Genomic DNA, 17,038 nt, shown 5'->3' with positions numbered 1-17,038 from the left:
GGGTTTTTGGCCTATTTTCATGTTCTTGGAGCTTGTGTTCCTATGCTGGGCCAAGTCACCAACCTTGGACTCCACCTGACAGTCATTCATAGAAGTGAGTGCACCTCCTCTCACCTCAGGTATTGTTAGATCAGGTCTGGGCTTAAAGACATTCACAGTTGAAATGAGAAGGGCTTGAAGATGTCTGCTACTGAATAGATGTCCCTTAGGAGCCGCAATCTAGTGACTAAAAAGTGGTCACTACAGTGAGATCTTTACGGTGGAGACCCATATGAATGCTGACAATGGCCAACTGATGTGCAGGCAATTTAGGATTTAAATGTTACACCCCGGGTATAAGACGGGATAAAAGAACATGGCAAAACAATCCTTTACTTTTCTCCAGAGTAGCTGGAAAGCACACCTGAGATTCTGCTGCCATCTGCTGGTGGCGCCTCTTCAATACAGACAGTTGGAATAGCTGAATTGGTGAAAGCAAGGCACTGAGGCAAGATTTCTCTTTTAAAAAGGAAAACTTAACTACTGAAGACTTGGCAGGAAAGAAATATGGCACCTAAAAACCACACTGATTTTAAAAAGTCACTTGAAAGTCTTTTGGTGTTGTGGAGTAGAAGAGGGGAAATATGTGAAAAGCAAACTAAGTCTAAATTTAAGAACGGGGACATTAAAAACTTTATTCAATAAATACAACAAATAATTTAAAAATATACTTCAATTTCAAAGCCAATTAAGAAAAGGGAGAGAAGGGGCAAAAGGAAGAGAGGAGGAAAGTAAAGGAAGAGAAGAAAGTTAAAAAGAGGCAAAACAGTAAGTTTGGTTGGATTGTGTTTCAAAATGTTGCCACCCTTTGAAATTCCAATCAAACGCTATTGATCCTTAGCCCTTGTTCTGATGGGGTAGCCAGAGAAGTCTACCAGCCATGAATGACTTTCTGGATTCTGGGATCAGAGTTATCTGGAGTCTGGAGTCTGGAGAGAGTTGAACAGTTTCCCACTCATGCCTAAAAACCTTCCATCCTAACTCCCAGGTTTTCAATAATGCAAACTCTTGGGCAGAGAGCTCTCAGCTGCATAGTTTCACAGGTGAGTGTTCAAAGCCAGGGTCTCCAGGAGGCAGTTCTCAAGAGTACACGGGCCCAAAGCCACTTTGGTGAATTAGGATCTATGGGTGGAGAGAGGAGAGGCGAGGGCACAGGATAAAGGTCAGGAAGTCGACACTGGATTCAACAGCTTACCATCAGGGAAGGTGAAGCTGAGGATGTGTATGGAATAGGACCACGAAGATCAGGAAAGCTGAGGGAGAACGAAAAAGTTGGGAGGAAGGGGGAGGCAGTTCAGCAAACTCCAGGAGAAATAACCAGCAGCCCTCACAGATTTGTGATTGTCTCTTAAAAAGATTTATTTTCTCTTCTTGCCTGAATGTACAAAGGCAAAAAGAGTACAGTTTGTATATATATATATTTATATATATATATAAAAAAACAAGGAACTTGGTAATGTACACTTTACAGAAGGGAAGAATCAGGAAGACAAATTAAAAACAGCAACGCCAATGGAACAAAAGCTATGAACAGCAACACTGCCCCTCCAGCCCGGGCCTCCAGCTCGCCCCAACCTGCTCCCAATGAGGGGCTGAGCACCAAGGCAAGCGGGTGGGCTGGGGCAGGAGGGGCTGGGGACAGGGCCTGGGAAGGGTTCAGTCCTAGGAGGGGCCCATTGCAGGGGATCATTGGAAAGCTTTCTGGGATGCCCTCATAATAAAGCAAATAACAAAGGACCAGAATTATGGGGCCAACTAGCTGCCCAGGTGAATCTTGGGGGCATCAGATTAGATGCTGGGATGGTGACAGGGTAATAAAGGACATCAGTGGCCTCAAAGTCTGTATATTAAAATTCTTTAGCCCTTATGCATTCTTAACTCCCAACTCTCTAAGCAAAGTCCTCCCACTCTACCTTAGAGCCTGAAGAGATTAAAGAATCACCCTTTTGTTTTATGGGGTGTCCTTTTATCCTTCTGCATGTGGTCCTTTAACCTTGGGATGTGAGGAGAGGGAGGGGTAAGAGAAGGAAACTTTTTAAATGCCCAAGGCAGGGAAAGTGGGATAAAGGGAGCTGGCACACCTTAAATGAGGAATAAATAGATGAGAATCCTAAAGTGCAGCTTTCCTCAAATCCCTAACTAGCTTATCTGGGGATAAGGCTCTCTGGTTCCCTTTCCCTTCTCTAGGGGGAGGCCCAACCAATGAACTAACTATGAAGGCCTGAGCAAGGGTACCTCAGAGCCTTGGTCTGATGGTCTGGACCTTTAGCAGCAAAAATTTTTTTTCAGCCCTTGCGTCTGGTGTGAGGTGGGGATCCTTGTTGAGTGCCTCATCCTGAATAGGTCATGAGTGCTACATGTACCTCTCACTTCTGTCCCTCCCTACCAAGTAGAAAGGCTGGAAGTAGACAGCACTTGTCAAGAATCTCCATTTCTTCTATTGCTGCTGCTGTTTTATATCAGCGAGGGAAGACTGGATCTGGCAAGGATTAGGGACCAGGAAAAGGCAGTGCCATTCTGTCATTTTTGCTTTCATTTTTCTGAGCACCTTCTATTCTTCAAGGGAGAACTAGATATAAAAATCTAAGAGCCAAATGTTTTTTTTTGGGGGGTGGGGGGGAGGAAAAAGCTGCTCCTGTCTGTAGAACCCAAGACTGTCCTGCTAATACAGAAGCTTCCTCCTCTTTATGTTATAGAACAAAATGGAAAGGGCAGGAATGTGGGGCCATGCCTGCCCAATGGGAAAGAAAATCACTCCAGTTTCTTTACAATATGTACAGAGCACACTGTAGGCCAGTGCCACAGATACAAAACACACAACAATATTTAAAAACAAATAGAAACAGAGATGGGCCTTTGGCTCCACCCCACAGGAGCCTGGGAGGGCATAATCAGGTTCAAATTCAGAGTCAAATTCAGAGTCATCTCCTTGGTGGTGGTGACTCAGGTTAGGTGGGGTGAAGGTGGTCACATCAATTACTTCCACGGATGAAAGGGAAGTCACTGCTCAGAGCACTGCTCCCTGGGGCAGCAGGAGGAAGAGGGAATGAAGGGTGAAATGCTGTTTCAGGATCTGCGGAGAGCTAAAGCTGGGTGTTTGTTTTTTTGGCAGTGGTTGGGGAGTGTCTCAACCCAACTCGAACAAAAACAAGAACATGGAAACCTAGAGGAAAGGTGTGCAGGTCAGAGGTGGCTCCTCTTGGGCAAATGACCCTATGTCCCCACACTCTCAGCCTATCTACATCCTAGACATAGATACTGCTCCAGGCTTCCTGGAAACCAAACTCTGCTGGGAATTGTGCTTATGGTCTCCCACCCCCCTCCCTCCATTCTCCAGATTGAGTCAGAGCAAAGTCCCTCCCCTTAAACTTTTTGTGTAGAGAATAAACACTGTTCTCTGGCTTAAGCTGGTGACCGTCAGTTTTTCTCTAGGCTCAAGGAAAGATAAGCAGGAAGGAGAACAAAGGGATGATACCAAAAGTAAAGTAAGAGCAAGAGCTCCCCACACCTTGGGGAAGAAGTGACTCTAATATAAAGCTACCAATTCATGGTCACTTTCTGAGTCCAAAGAGCATAAAGGTTGGACCGGGAGACTGCATTTCTAAGGATAGTAGGCAAGTGTCTACTGCCTCAAAGCACAGTTCCACTAGGATACTGTGTGGCTCTAAGGAGTAATGGCTTGGATGTATCATCCCAGGATCAAAGGAACAACCTCCCAGTGGCCAGCGGCCCCTAAAACAAAACCATGTGTGTTACATATGAACAAGGCTTATATTGGCACAAATGGAGGTTATAGATTGAGCTATAAAAAATCATGTACTTGTATACAGAGGAGCTTGGGCTCTTTACATTTGTGGACTTAAATGAGAATACTCAGATGGCTGAATGGAAAGGTCTAAGAACTGCTGGGTGCTCCCAGGACCTGCTTCCTGGGCCTTGCCCTCAGGTGATCTGGTAGACTCCAAAGCTCCCCATGCTATGAGAATACTATTTTATCTGCCTAGGTCTTAAAAGCAGTGAAAAAGAAGAGAGTTCAGTGTGGGGAACCCCCCCTACCCTCCGGGAAATGCACCAAGGGGTCAGGAGGAAGGAGAGAACAGGGCAAGAAGTTGAGGGATAAGAAGCAGCAGGACTTGGTGGGGATGCAGGTTCTACTTCACAGACTCCATTCATGCTCCAGCTCCAGCGCCAGCTCCCTCCCCTTTCCCTGGAGAGTCCTGTGCTGGGGTTGGGACCCCTGCCTTCTGCCTGACAGATGGCTCAAGGCCCTGGTGGGGCAAATGCCTTGGGGCTTCTTTTCCAGGCTCGGCTCTGAGCAATTATATGTGCTCATGTGAGAGGGGAGAAGTCTTCACATTTGAAGACCATGTTTTCACAATTATATGGAAAACGGTCCCCCATTTCTTTCCTGAGATTCTAATTCCTCCACGTGCTGCCAGTGCCCGAGGCCCAAACTGCTGGGGAGATGCAGGATCTGGTGATGGTGGTAATGACAGTGAGAGGGGTATGGCTGCTGTGCTGTCTTCAGACCTTACCCAGTGCTTGGGGATCCTCCCTGGGGTGTTGGTACTGCTCTAGCAGCTGCCCAGGGACTTGGGGAACAGAGCAGTGACTGCTCTGGGCTGAGGCCATGTTCCCCTGGTTGCTCCCCATGCCTTCATCTCCAGAGAGGCCACAACAGTCATAACTATGGCCAAGAGAATAAATATTTTTGCTATGTACCAACTCTCCAGCTCCTGAGGAAGAGGGACGGGTGGGGAGTCCAGGGGTCTGGTGGAGGTGAAATAGCCAATGGTCTGCCTTCAGTCATGGTGGAAATGGCAAACAGGATGATCAACACCATTTAACTGATGTCTAAAATGGCACCTCCAGCACCTCCTTGGGTGAGCCAGTCCGGGCCGGTGAAGCTGACTTTATCCGGGCACTTGGTGTTCTGCAAGGGAAACATGGACAGATAACCAGGCACTCAGCCTGCTGGCAAAACAACCACAAGGTGGTGCTCCAAGAAAATAAACTGCAGCGGGAGACCAGTATGGTCCCTAAGGGACACTTGTGTTCCACAGCTCTCTCTCAGATGCACATGGTTTCATGGGAGATTCTGGTATTAGGCTTAGCTGGGTGTCCCCGTTCCCATGCTGCTGAGCCCACAGAGCCATCCCGCCACCTGGGTTCCAAGGGGATTTGTAATCCAGGAATGGCCTATCCCTGCTCTAGGTGTTGCCCCAAATTAACCATAGTTACTTACCATTCTCACCTCCGGGGGGGTGGGTAGAGTGAGGGAGTTGAGCCTTGCTGGCTGGCAACAATGGCTGTAGAAGAAAGCCCTATGTGAGGAGGAGAACATGTTAGTGTAGTGCTCCCAGGGCCCTCCTACCATGCACTCTTCCTTTAGCAGGGTATTGGAAAGGTGTTATTGGGAGGAAATGCCCCTTAAATTCCTAGCTCCATTGAGTTTTGGGACACTGAGAAAAAAAATTCTGATATTTGGCCTGATACAGTGGCTGGGGATAGATAGTAAGGTTCTACTTTTCAGTTGCATGTTTTGTTTTTGGTCATGAGAATACCTGTTCTTTATTCTTTTGAATATCAAATCCAATATTCTGGAGGACGTTTAGAGTTCCTAAACCTCCAAGAAAGGAAACAACTGCCATATGCATTAGTGAATGTCTGTAGGAGGCTAGGGTTCTAGACAGGCTTGGAGCTCCAAAAAATTTAAAATTTTTAAAAAAGTGTCTTGCCTGGGGCCCCTTGCTGTGGGCAGTGCTACTAGGATACTAGGATAGAGACAAAAAGATAGGAGGTGGAGAAAAGCTCACCTGCTGCATAGGGTAAGTTGTACTGTGCTGGGAGCAACGAGTACCCCAAATGGTGGTGGTGGTGGTGTGTGGACATCAGGCGCTGGGAAGGTGAGGTGCGGGGCCGGTCTACACTCCTTTCACCTCCACCTGCTCCCCCGACGGTGCTACAGCTGCCACCACCCCCAACCACCCCACAGCCTCCCCGATCTCTCTCCTGAGGAGTTTTATCACTTATCTGGAAAGGAAAGCAGACACAAAAGCACTATAGTGAGACACACACATGCCCAGGACCCACAGTGACTCCCTAAATATGCAGGACACCTAATTGAATCAAGGAGGTTCCCCTGGTAGGGTCAATTCAAGCTAGCCAAGCTGCATGATGGTACAGCCTGAACTTGCCCTCTTTCTTCCAGACCCTGGATCTGGTCTTACCAGTCTCTGGATAACAGCTAGCATTGCTGCACTTCTCTTACCGTGGGAGACTTGCTCTTGTAATGACTGGCATGCTGCTGCAAGATGTCCAGGGCTTTAGACTCTGAGCTGGATTTACAGCCGACACTGGGGCTGGCTCGTGCCTTATCAACATCTTCACCCCCTGACACTTTGCTGCCATATGGGGAGAAAGAATAGCTGGAAGGCAGGTATGAACCTGGGGAAGAAATAAAAACCAGTGAAGGAGATGGGAGAGGTGGAAGAAACTCAGCTTCAGTGTGCTTGGTTAGGTGGGCATCAGCTTTTCAAGGCACAGGCTGAGATATTTTATACCATGGTATCCTCTGGCTGAGACTATTGGCTTGTCCTTTCTTCCCTAGGTAGAGTCCCAGAGCTCTAAGGCATGTTAAGCGTATGACTCTTGGTTTCCTCCAGCCAACCTCTACTAATGTTCTTTGAACCAGTCTCAGAAACTCATCTGAGAGAGGTGAAATAGTAAAGTGGAAAGATCACAGTATTTGGACTCAAATGGCCCTGGGCTAAAATTCCATCTCTGAAACTTACTAGCAAATTAACTTTTTGAGCTTCAGTTTCCTCACCATCAAAATGAAGATACTAATACCTATTCCACGGCGTGACAAGGAAGATTAAATAGGATAATGGAAATAAATCACCAAGTACTATGCTTGGCACAGAGCAGGTTTTTGAGTTTTATATAGATGGAATACTATGAGGTGAGACAACTTCCTATCTTTGTTTGAAAAGCTTACCTGTCCTATTTAGAGTTTGCTTTATAATGTTACATCAGAGCATCAAGGCTATTTAGGTTGCTTTCCTATAGGGAGTTTAGGAGCTCTAAGGAGTGAATTAAGGAAGTGCCCTTCCATCCCAGAAGTATCCTGTATGGCTCCTCCAGCAACATAAATCAGTGAGCCAAGGTTGAGTAAGAACATTTTCTTCTAACAACTTAAACATTTAAACCCGTACTACACCTGCACTTCCTTTGCCCTGTCCAAGAACTCATCAACAGCGGTGTAAAGAGCTTATTTTTCCTAAGCTGAACTTTTCTAGCTGGAATTCCCCCAATCTTCCCATCTCTGATTGCCTCCCAACATTACTGCTGAACATGATCTGGCAATTGAATATATATATTGTCCTGGTTTGAATTTTTATTGTTCCATGTGTCTCCTGCTACAATTAAGTTTTTTGTTTTTTTTTTAAAGATTTATTTATTTCTCTCCCCTTCCCCCCTGCCCCAGTTGTCTGTTCTCTGTGTCTATTTGCTGTGTGTTCTTCTTTGTCCATTTCTGTTGTTGTCAGAGGCACGGGAATCTGTCTTTCTGTTGCGTCATCTTGCTGTGTCAGCTCTCCATGTGTGCGGCACCATCCCTGGGCAGGCTGAACTTTTTTTCGCGCTGGGCGGCTCTCCTTACAGGGTGCACTCCTTGCGCGTGGGGCTCCCCTATGCGGGGACACCCCTGCGTGGCAGGGCACTCCTTGCACACATAAGCACTGCGCGTGGGCCTGCTCCACACGGGTCAAGGAGGCCCAGGGTTTGAACCGCGGACCTCCCATGTGGTAGACGGACACCCGAACCACTGGGCAAAGTTCGCTTCCTTACAGTTAAGTTTTAAGGTCCTTAAATCTTTCAACTTTTTATATTCTCCACAGTGTCTAACGCATTGTAGAACTTAGAGTTACACTTTAAAAAATACCAGCTAAGGGAAGACGGCACTGGTAGAAAGTTTTATCTTCAATTTACAGTGAAAACTGACTGTAGAGAAAACCCTCTAGCTGGAGCATGGAAGCGAGAGGCTGTCCCACAGACTGTGATTAGTATGGCCATTTCACAGAAAAACACTCAAAAAAGGGTTATCATCCTAACCAAGCCTCAATAAGCTTTTTTAGTGCTAAGCAAGAAAACTCAATTTTAAATTGGTGCTTCATTTCTCTTCCCAGTTAATGGAACAGCAATGGCACTCGGGTGCTGTACCTGGGTAGTTCTGCATCATCACAGCAGGCATGCCCCGGTAGCTGGGGTGGTTGGGATCATATGACTGGCTGTAGGAGTAGCCATGCATGTAGGGGATGTACGACTGGTGCTGTGTGAGCGGGGAGGACACAGGCACATGGACACTTGGTCGAGGTTCCTTGCTCCCAAGGCGAGATTCCTCAGATGGGGGCAGCTTGCAGTCACTACTTGTGCTTTCCTTCCCATCCTCTTTGGGGACAGAATCCTTATTCCGACTCCTTTCCTCCTTCAATTTGCGGTCCCGCTCCTCTTTCCACCGCTCATCCTCTGACTTGATGTCTGAGTATTTGGCAGGATAAACATATGTCCACATCCGGGGCTCTGCTTCCTACACAATCACAGAATGAGGGTTGAGTGTTATACAGATAAGAGAGATGTTTCAGCCCCAAGGTCCCAGAAGAAACACCAGAGCAGATAATAATGAGACACCTGGGCAGAGTATTATCTCAGCCTCTACTGATCTTCATTTATAACCCAACCTGGGTCCCTCATCTGCACCTCCACCCCCCCAAAAAAGAAGAGAGACAAGGTGGGGAGAAAGAAAAGGAAAATCCACCAGTGGATGTTCCTCTGGGAGAGAAAAAGCATTCTGGGGAAACAACTTGAACGGAGGAGGGTGCCCCTTTTCCGAGGATATTTAGTTGTTTATTTTACTTCTTCAGGGCAGGCCTAGAAGGTAGGAAGCTGTACATGCTGCCCAGGTCCAAAGGGGGAGAATTAAGATGGCAGGGAAGACATTCTGCATCTCATAAACTGAGCAAGATAGGAGACTCTAAGTTCTTAGTTCTAATTCTACCTGTAATATCCTTTTAAAAGTAGGTCAGACATACATGTTTGAACATAAGCACTACATTTTTTCTTTTTATTTATTCTTCCCCCATCCCTTACTCCTCGTTGTTCAAGCTCGCTGTCTACTCTCTGGTCATCTTTATAGGAGGTACTGGGAACCGAACCCGGGACCTCACATGTGGGAGAGAGGCACCCAATCATTTGAGCCACCTTTGCTCCCTACATTTTTTCTTAATATAAATGTACAGGTATTTAAAAAAAAAAAAAAAGTGAGTCTGAGTCGTGTACTTTGTGCCTACTCTAAAATGGGGAGACCACCGTTAACTCATTTGTTCCATAGGAACCAAACAGTGGAAGAAAACTGGACTATGAATCAAGATACCTGGATTCTAGTCCTAGGTCTGCTAGTAAAGGCCTGAGTAATCCCAGGCAAATCAAGCTAACTTATCTGGGCCTTTTTTGTCAAATAGGAAAATCTCCTTTTACTGATATAAAAGTGCTTTAAGAAAAAAAACATTAAAATTATTTACAAAGGTAAAGAATCCCTAAAACTATAGATTCTTCCTGCTAATCTCAATTCTGTTGCATACCTACCTAAGGACAGCCCTGATTTGTGACGAAGAGAGATTATCAAATACACTTCCTCCCAAGACAACAGTTACCTGTCGGTACCAGAGTATTGGATCCACCTCTGCCTGGCGGCCACACTCAGCACCTGCCTTAGCCTCAGAGGTCTCCTTGCCTAGATGGCTAGCCTCACTTAGCTTCACTTTAAGTCCTTCTGGGGCCTGGCTGGGGAGTTTTGAAGAGTCATCTAATTTGGGAATAATGACAGATTTGGTAGGGTCAACCCCTGGCTCCTTGGCTTTGCTGGGCCCTGACTTCACCAAGTCTGTCAGGCTGGGGGCCTTGGTGAGAGTTGGTGGAATTGATGGCTTTTGCTTCCACTCTTCCTTAAGTGCTGCCTCCCGCTCCTTCAGGCCCATTTCTGTCTTCTTGTCCAGTCCCCGTTGCTGCTCCAAGCTCTGCCGTTTCTGTTGTTCTTCATATTGCTGCCGGTAAGCTGTGTTAGTGCTCAGAAGGTGGCTGTGGTAACTCTGGTCACTGTAGCCATAGGGAGGCACATAGGCATACTGATTGTAGTACAGGGACTGCATGTACATGTTCGGACGCTGCTGGATGACAGAGGGCTGCTGACTGGAACTGCTCAGCTCTGGTTTCTTCTCCTCACAGACATCGTTCTTCACTTTCCCTTCTATGCTCTCAGGCTCCTCATCTTTTTTTGTCTTCAGTGACTGGCTGTCTACTACTGTCTGGCTGCTGGGATTCAGAGCCCCTGGGCTGGACTGTGCATAACTTGGAGAGTAGTAACTCTCAAAGCCTTGGTAATATGGTGAGTCTTTGCTCTGTGGCTGAGGGGGGAAAAGAGTTTTCTTAGCCCCTTCCTTAACCAACTGCTCAGGGTCCTTTGATTTGACACTGTCCACCTTGCCCTCCCCATCCTCCCCAGCATCGGAGATGTCAGAATATGCAGGGCTGTTGGTTTTGACAGAGCTGGCTTCAGCTCCATTCTGGGTCACTACATGTAAGGGAGTCATGGGCTGGGTAGGGGTAGTGCTATCTAGGCGGCTACTACTTCCAATTGAAGGGCTGGGGGCATTGTCCGTAAAACTATAGATCTTGTCAGCTTCAGCCTTGATGCTAGCAAGTCGGCTCTGGTGGGGGTCTGATGAACCATTTAGGAGCCCCTCCATTTTTATCCCATCTCCTGATGATTCCCTGAATGGGCTTTTGCCTTCTTCTGCTCGACACACCTTCCCAGGGGTCAGAGGATTTTCAAGTTCTTTAGAAGATTCCTTCTTTTTTTTGTCTTTCTTTTTCTTATCCTTGGCTGGGGTCAAGGCAGGGTTGACTGTGAAAGGTTCTCCCATGACAGTGGGCTTGGGCTGAATGGGCTTGAGTTGGGGGCTGTTGGGCATGGCTTGTACCACTGTGGTGGTCAAGCCTGGGGAGGAGCCTGGGCTTGTTGCTGTGAAGGTGGCTGTCTGGAAGGTATAGATTTGCTGAGGAGGGATGGCAGGGGCAATAGGCCGGGCTGACTTTAAGCTCTTGGAAGGAATTTTTTCAGGTTTCAAACTAGAGGGTTTTTTACATTTTTCTTTTTCCATACACTTCCTTTCCAAAGAATCAAAGGCATCATTGCTTGTTTCATCCATGACTGAAGGTCCATCATCAGATCCATCATTGGATAAGGCCCCGAGGTCTGTGTCCCCTTCCCCACTCAACTTTTTCTTACATAGGCCTTTTGTGCTGAATTTGCTTGAAGGAGAGGGGCTATGGGGCTCTATGAGCCGAACTTTGGGAGTAGCTGAGCGGGCAGGGGACAAGGAACCTTTCTGTGAGACAGATGCACCATTGCAGCTTCCGAGGTCTGCATGGATGGTGGGCTCCTCTCCGTACTCACTGTCTCCATCCGCTTCTGGCTTGCTGTCATCATCTGTATGGGCATGAGCTTGGTGGTACTTAAGTCCATTGATGTGCTTGTACTTTTTGTTGCAGTTTGGGTGGGGACAGTCAATCAAGACTGGGGAGGGACAATTTCTGTCCAGAATAGTGGGTTCCACCTTGGTCCCAGGGAGGGGGCCAGTGGCTGAACCCAGGGAATTTGTACGGACACGCTTGCTCCCTTTGGAGTCCTCTGAGCTAGAGTTCAGTTCCATGTCTGAAAGGGGTTTGTTTTTCCGCTTATTAGTGGAGGAAGGGCTAGCCTTGACATCCTCAGAGGTGCTGCTGGCAGGTGGGCGATGCTCTGAAGAATTTTGGCTGCCCCGACGGCCTTTGCTATTGGCTCCTGCCCGGGTTTTGCTACTGCTGCCGGTCCCCTTGCTGTCAGAGGCTGTGGCTGTTTCATTGACAGGTGTGTTACTGTTGGGACGCATGCGTTTCCCTCGACCTCGACCATTGCGCATTTCCAAGTCACTGGTGGGGGAGTCACAGAACCTTGGCAAAGGACAAACACAAAAGGATATTATTACAAGAATAGAAAATATCATCAAACTGTTTAGCTACAACCTATAGAAGAAATATCCAGGTGAATATTTTCACTTTCAATGAATATGATTTGTTAAAGGATCTTTTGAATGCATGAGAATTGTACTAAGTGATGAGCTTCCAGGATCTATCTGCATGCTAGTTTAAATTACTCCCTAACATTTACCTCTAAACCATGCAGAGTTTGTCCTGTAAGACAAAGAGCAGTCATGTTTGCATTTCCCATATACAGCTGCAGTCATGGTTTCAGGAAAGACTTCGATAATCATCCAATAAACAGGCCAGGCATGTTAAGTGACTTGCATAGTTGATTAATGGCAATGTCTGGACAAGAATCTGCCTCTATTTTCAGCCCAATGCTTTCCCCCTACATACCTCATCAACAATGTTTAGACAGGTAGAACAAAGTACTCATTTGCATTAAGAGGCCCCTGAACAAGTCCTAAACCCCAAATACTTGAATTCTTCAAATTTTTGGAGATTCACACATAGAAGTCATTCCTCATGGCTTCTCATGGAGCTCAAAATACTGCCTAGAATTAAACCCGCAGCTGAGGTTGGTTCATTTTGTAGACCAGAAGACTGTCCTGACTCTCCTGTTCTGGCAGCATCTGGAGCAGGCTGTTTCTAAGAGAGTGGGAGCCACAGCTAATGGCAGAGAAAAGGCAAATTTCATCAAATATCTCCTTTGGGTGCCCAGAGGAGTCCTACTATGAAGTGACTTACTATTTCCCTGTTATCACTTATCCTCTCAGCTCCTGTGTCTCCGGATTCTAATGTATCTATCCAAAGCAGAAATATTTCCTTTCAATAGGTTTCCCAGACATACAAAGGGAAAATATAAAGAACTTTACAAACTGGCCTTAGCGCATCTGCTTCTGAGTCTTGTCAGGGCAACTTTTGGATAGTTTGACTATAGTCAGACAATAAGCCTCTAGAAAACCTGGTCCAGCATCTCTGAAAACTGGAAGGAATAAATAACCAAATATCCTTAGGTAGAGCATAATCACACTTGAGAAAAAGAAAGTGGCATGGAGTCAAGAGCTTTAAAATACTTTTCCTTGGAACATTCTTGCCCATCTTTGTTCTATGGGGCAGTAGGCAGGTGAAGGCTTATGATAATTTTTCCATAGACCCAAACCCTGGCAAACTATACTAATATTAGGAACAAGTTCTAAGGTACCGTGGACTGAAATGTCAATCTTAAGGTCAAATTACAACTAATAAACATGGTCTAGTGGAATTCATAAAATTAAAAATGTTTTTGAGTTTAATTTCTGAAAAATACCTGTGATGGTTAGGCTAATGTGTCAGCTTGGCCAGGTAGTGTGCCCAGCTGTTTGGTCAAGCAAGCACTGGGCTAATCGTAATACAAGGGCATTTATGGACTTTAGTCACCATTGATTTTACTGCAGTGGTAAACTATAGATAGCTGATTACAATTATATCAATCAGGGAAGTGGACGTGGCTCAACTGATAGAGCATCTGTCTACCATATGGAGGGTCCAGAGTTCGATCCCCAGGGTCTCCTGACCCGTGTCATGGGCTGGCCCACATACAATGCTGCCGTGCGCAAGGCGTGCTGTGCCAAACAGGGGCGCCCCCACGAAGGGGAGCCCCACGTGCAAGGTGTGTACCCTGCAAGGAGAGCCATTCCACGTGAGAGAACAGGAGCCTGCCCAGGAGTGGCACTGCACACATGGAGAGCTGATGCAGCAAGATGACGCAACGAAAAAGAGAGAGTTGCCCAGTGCTGCCTGACAGTGCAAAGAGATGCAGAAGAACACACAGGGAATGGACCCAGAGAGCAGACAATGGGGGGGGAGGGGAGAGAAATAAATAAAATAAATCTTAAAAAAAAAACAAACCAATTACATCATTCAGGCAGATTGCCATCAGCAATGAGTGATGCTTTATCCAATCAACTGAATGCCTTAAAAGGGGAAGCGAGGGAAGTGGACTTGGCCCAATGGATAGGGCGTCCGCCTACCACATGGAAGGCCCATAGTTCAAAACCCGGGCCTCCTTGACCCGTGTGGAGCTGGCTCATGCGCAGTGCTGATGTGCACAAAGAGTGCCCTGCCATGCAGGGGTGCTCCCCCACGTAGGGGAGCCCCCCGCACAAGGAGTGCACCCCGTAAGGAGAGCCACCCAGCGCAAAAGAAAGTGCAGCCTGCCCAAGAATGGTGCCGCACACACGGAGAGCTGACACAACAAGATGACGCAACAAAAAGAAACACAGATTCCCAGTGCCGCTGATAAGGATAGAAGTGGTCACAGAAGAACACACAACAAAATGGACACGGAGACCAGACAACTTCGGGGGGGCGGGGAGGGGAAAGAAATAAAAAAAAATAAATCTTTAAAAAAAACCCAAACAATTACATCAATCAGGGAGATTGCCATCAGCAATGAGTGATGCTTTATCCAATCAATTGAATGCCTTAAAAAAGGAAGCGAGGGAAGCGCACTTGGCCCAGTGGTTAGGGCGTCTGCCTACCACATGGGAGGTCCGCGGTTCAAACCCCAGGCCTCCTTGACCCATGTGGAGCTGGCCCACGTGCAGTGCTGATGTGCACAAGGACTGCTGTGCCACACAGGGGTGTCCCCCAGGAGAGGAGCCCCATGCACAAGGAATGCGCCCCATAAGGAGAGCTGCCCAGTGCAAAAAAAGTGCAGCCTGCACAGGAATGATGCTGCACACATGGAGAGCTGATGCAGCAAGATGACGCAACAAAAAAAGACACGATTCCAGATGCCACTGACAAGATACAAGCAGACACAGAAGAACACACAGCCAATGGACAAAGAGAACAGACAACGGGGGGAGGGCGGGGAAGGGGAGAGAAATAAATAAATAATAAATCTTAAAAAAAAAAAAAAAGAGATGAGTTAAAGGTTTCAAATTTGAAATGTATGTAAGCACTGCATGAATGATGGGGAAATTTCTATGTGTGTTCTGAAAGAAAATCTTGTCTCCTGTAGCCACAGGCTTGAAATACCTGAGAACCAAACTCAGATTCTCAAAGTACAAGTAGCAGACTTAAAAAGGAAATTAAATCTCAACCCCACAGGGTTTCTGCAGTTAAAGTGAAGGCAATGATTGGAAAAGACTGGAATCCAGAGAATTGGAATGGAGACATATGGGATGATGATGATATTGGTGGAAACACTGGAACCCTGAATTCTGCATAGACTTTACCAGATAAGTCTGCGATGGCCTGCCCTGTGGAGACCATACCTTGCCAACCTTGTATTACGCAGCCTCCAACCTGTCCCAGGAGTCTGGACCTCCCCCCAGTCCTGAGGTGGGTACCAGCCAAACTGAAGCCGGCACTGCTGAGCCTCCAGTCTGCCCTGAGCAAAGTGCCTTCCAACTCCTGCCATGTACCTTCTCTTTCCCAGCCTACAGCTTTGGCTTTTTGGGGAGTCCTTTACAATCAGTTACCTGAGGATGAGAAAACTTGGGCCTGGTTTACAGATGGTTCTGCATGATATGCAGGTACCACCCAAAAGTGGACAGCTGCAGTACTGCAGCCCCTTTTTGGGACATCCCTGAAGGATTGTGGTGAGGGGAAATCCTTTCAGTGGGCAGAACTTAGAGAAGTGCAGCTGGTTGTTCATTTTGCTTGGAAGAAGAAATGGCCAGAGGTGCGTTTGTATACTGATTCATGGATTGTTGCCAATTGTTTGGCTGGATGCTCAGGGAATTGGAAGGAACATGATTGAAAAATTGGTGACAAAGAGGTCTGGGGAAGAGGTATGTGGATAGACCTTTTTGAGTGGGCAAAAAAACATGAAAATATTTGTGTCCTGCATGAATGCTCACAAGAGGGTGACTTCAGCAGAGGAAGATTTTAATAATCAAGTGGATAAGATGACCCGCTCTGTGGCTAATGCTCAACCTCTTTTCCCAGCCACTCCAGTCATTGCCCAATGGGCTCATGAACGAAGTGGCCATGGAGGTAGAGATGGAGGTTATGCATAGGCTCAGCAACATGGACTTCCCCTCACCAAGGCTGACTTGGCTACAGCCACTGCTGAGTGCCCAATCTGCCAGGAGTAGAGACCCATACTCAGCCCCCAAGATGGCAACATTCCTCAAGGTGTCATGTGCTACATGGTGGCAGGCTGACTACATTGGACCACTTTTACCATGGAAGGGGCCACAATTTGTTTTAACTAGAATAGACACATACCCTGGATATGGATTTGTATTTCCTGCATGTAATGCTTCTTCCAAAACTACCATCTGCAGGCTTACTGAATGTCTTATCTACTGCCATGGCATTCTACACAGCATTGCTTCTGATCAAGGAACCCATTTCACAGCAAATGATGTGCAGGAATGGGCACATGCCCATGGAATTCACTGGTCTTACCATGTTCCCCATCACCCTGAAACAACTGGATTGACAGAACGGTGGAATGGCCTTTTGAAAACTCAATTATGGCACCAACTATGTGGCAATACCTTGCAGGGCTGGGGCAATGTTCTCCAAGAGGTTGTGTATGCTCTAAATCAGCATCTACTCTGTGGTGTTGTTTCTCTCATAACCAGGATCCATGGGTCCAGCGATCAAGGGGTAGAAATGGGAGTGGCACCACTCACTATTACCCCTAGTGACCCATTAGGAAAATTTTTGCTTCCTGTCCCTGCAACCTCAAATTCTGCTGGTCTATAGGTTTTAGTCTCAAAAGGAGGTGTCTTACCATGAGGGAACACAACAATGATTTCACTGAACTGGAAGTTAAGACTGCCACCTGGCCACTCTTGGGCTCCTCTTACCTCTATATCAACAGGCAAAGAAGGGAATTACTGTATTGGCTGGGGCGATTGATCCTGACTATCAAGGGGAAATAGGACTGCATCTACATAATAGGGGTAAAGAAGAG

At 46.8% G+C, this 17,038-nt stretch overlaps 1 protein-coding gene across 3 annotated transcripts in view; it reads right to left on the bottom strand.

Moving 5' to 3' along the window:
* Window positions 1-648: 648 nt before the first annotated feature.
* The window catches only part of ZNF609 (zinc finger protein 609), a 274,508-nt gene continuing 258,118 nt past the window's right edge, over window positions 649-17,038 (bottom strand). For 2 of the 3 annotated variants that reach the window (XM_004466646.4, XM_071214239.1), the window contains 6 exons: window positions 9,753-12,090; window positions 8,263-8,629; window positions 6,311-6,486; window positions 5,856-6,072; window positions 5,285-5,363; window positions 649-4,972 (listed from right to left, as the gene is read on the bottom strand). In XM_004466646.4, the coding sequence (XP_004466703.1) occupies window positions 5,290-5,363; window positions 5,856-6,072; window positions 6,311-6,486; window positions 8,263-8,629; window positions 9,753-12,090 (3,172 nt within the window). In that variant the 3' untranslated portion in view covers window positions 649-4,972; window positions 5,285-5,289. The remainder of the gene's footprint in view (window positions 4,973-5,284; window positions 5,364-5,855; window positions 6,073-6,310; window positions 6,487-8,262; window positions 8,630-9,752; window positions 12,091-17,038) is intronic. The other variant, XM_004466648.5, reaches the window with a different exon arrangement.

Source organism: Dasypus novemcinctus, chromosome 3 (assembly GCF_030445035.2).
Source record: "Dasypus novemcinctus isolate mDasNov1 chromosome 3, mDasNov1.1.hap2, whole genome shotgun sequence".
NCBI classification, from domain to species: Eukaryota; Metazoa; Chordata; class Mammalia; order Cingulata; family Dasypodidae; genus Dasypus; species Dasypus novemcinctus.
This window is presented reverse-complemented; position numbering and strand designations above follow the sequence as displayed.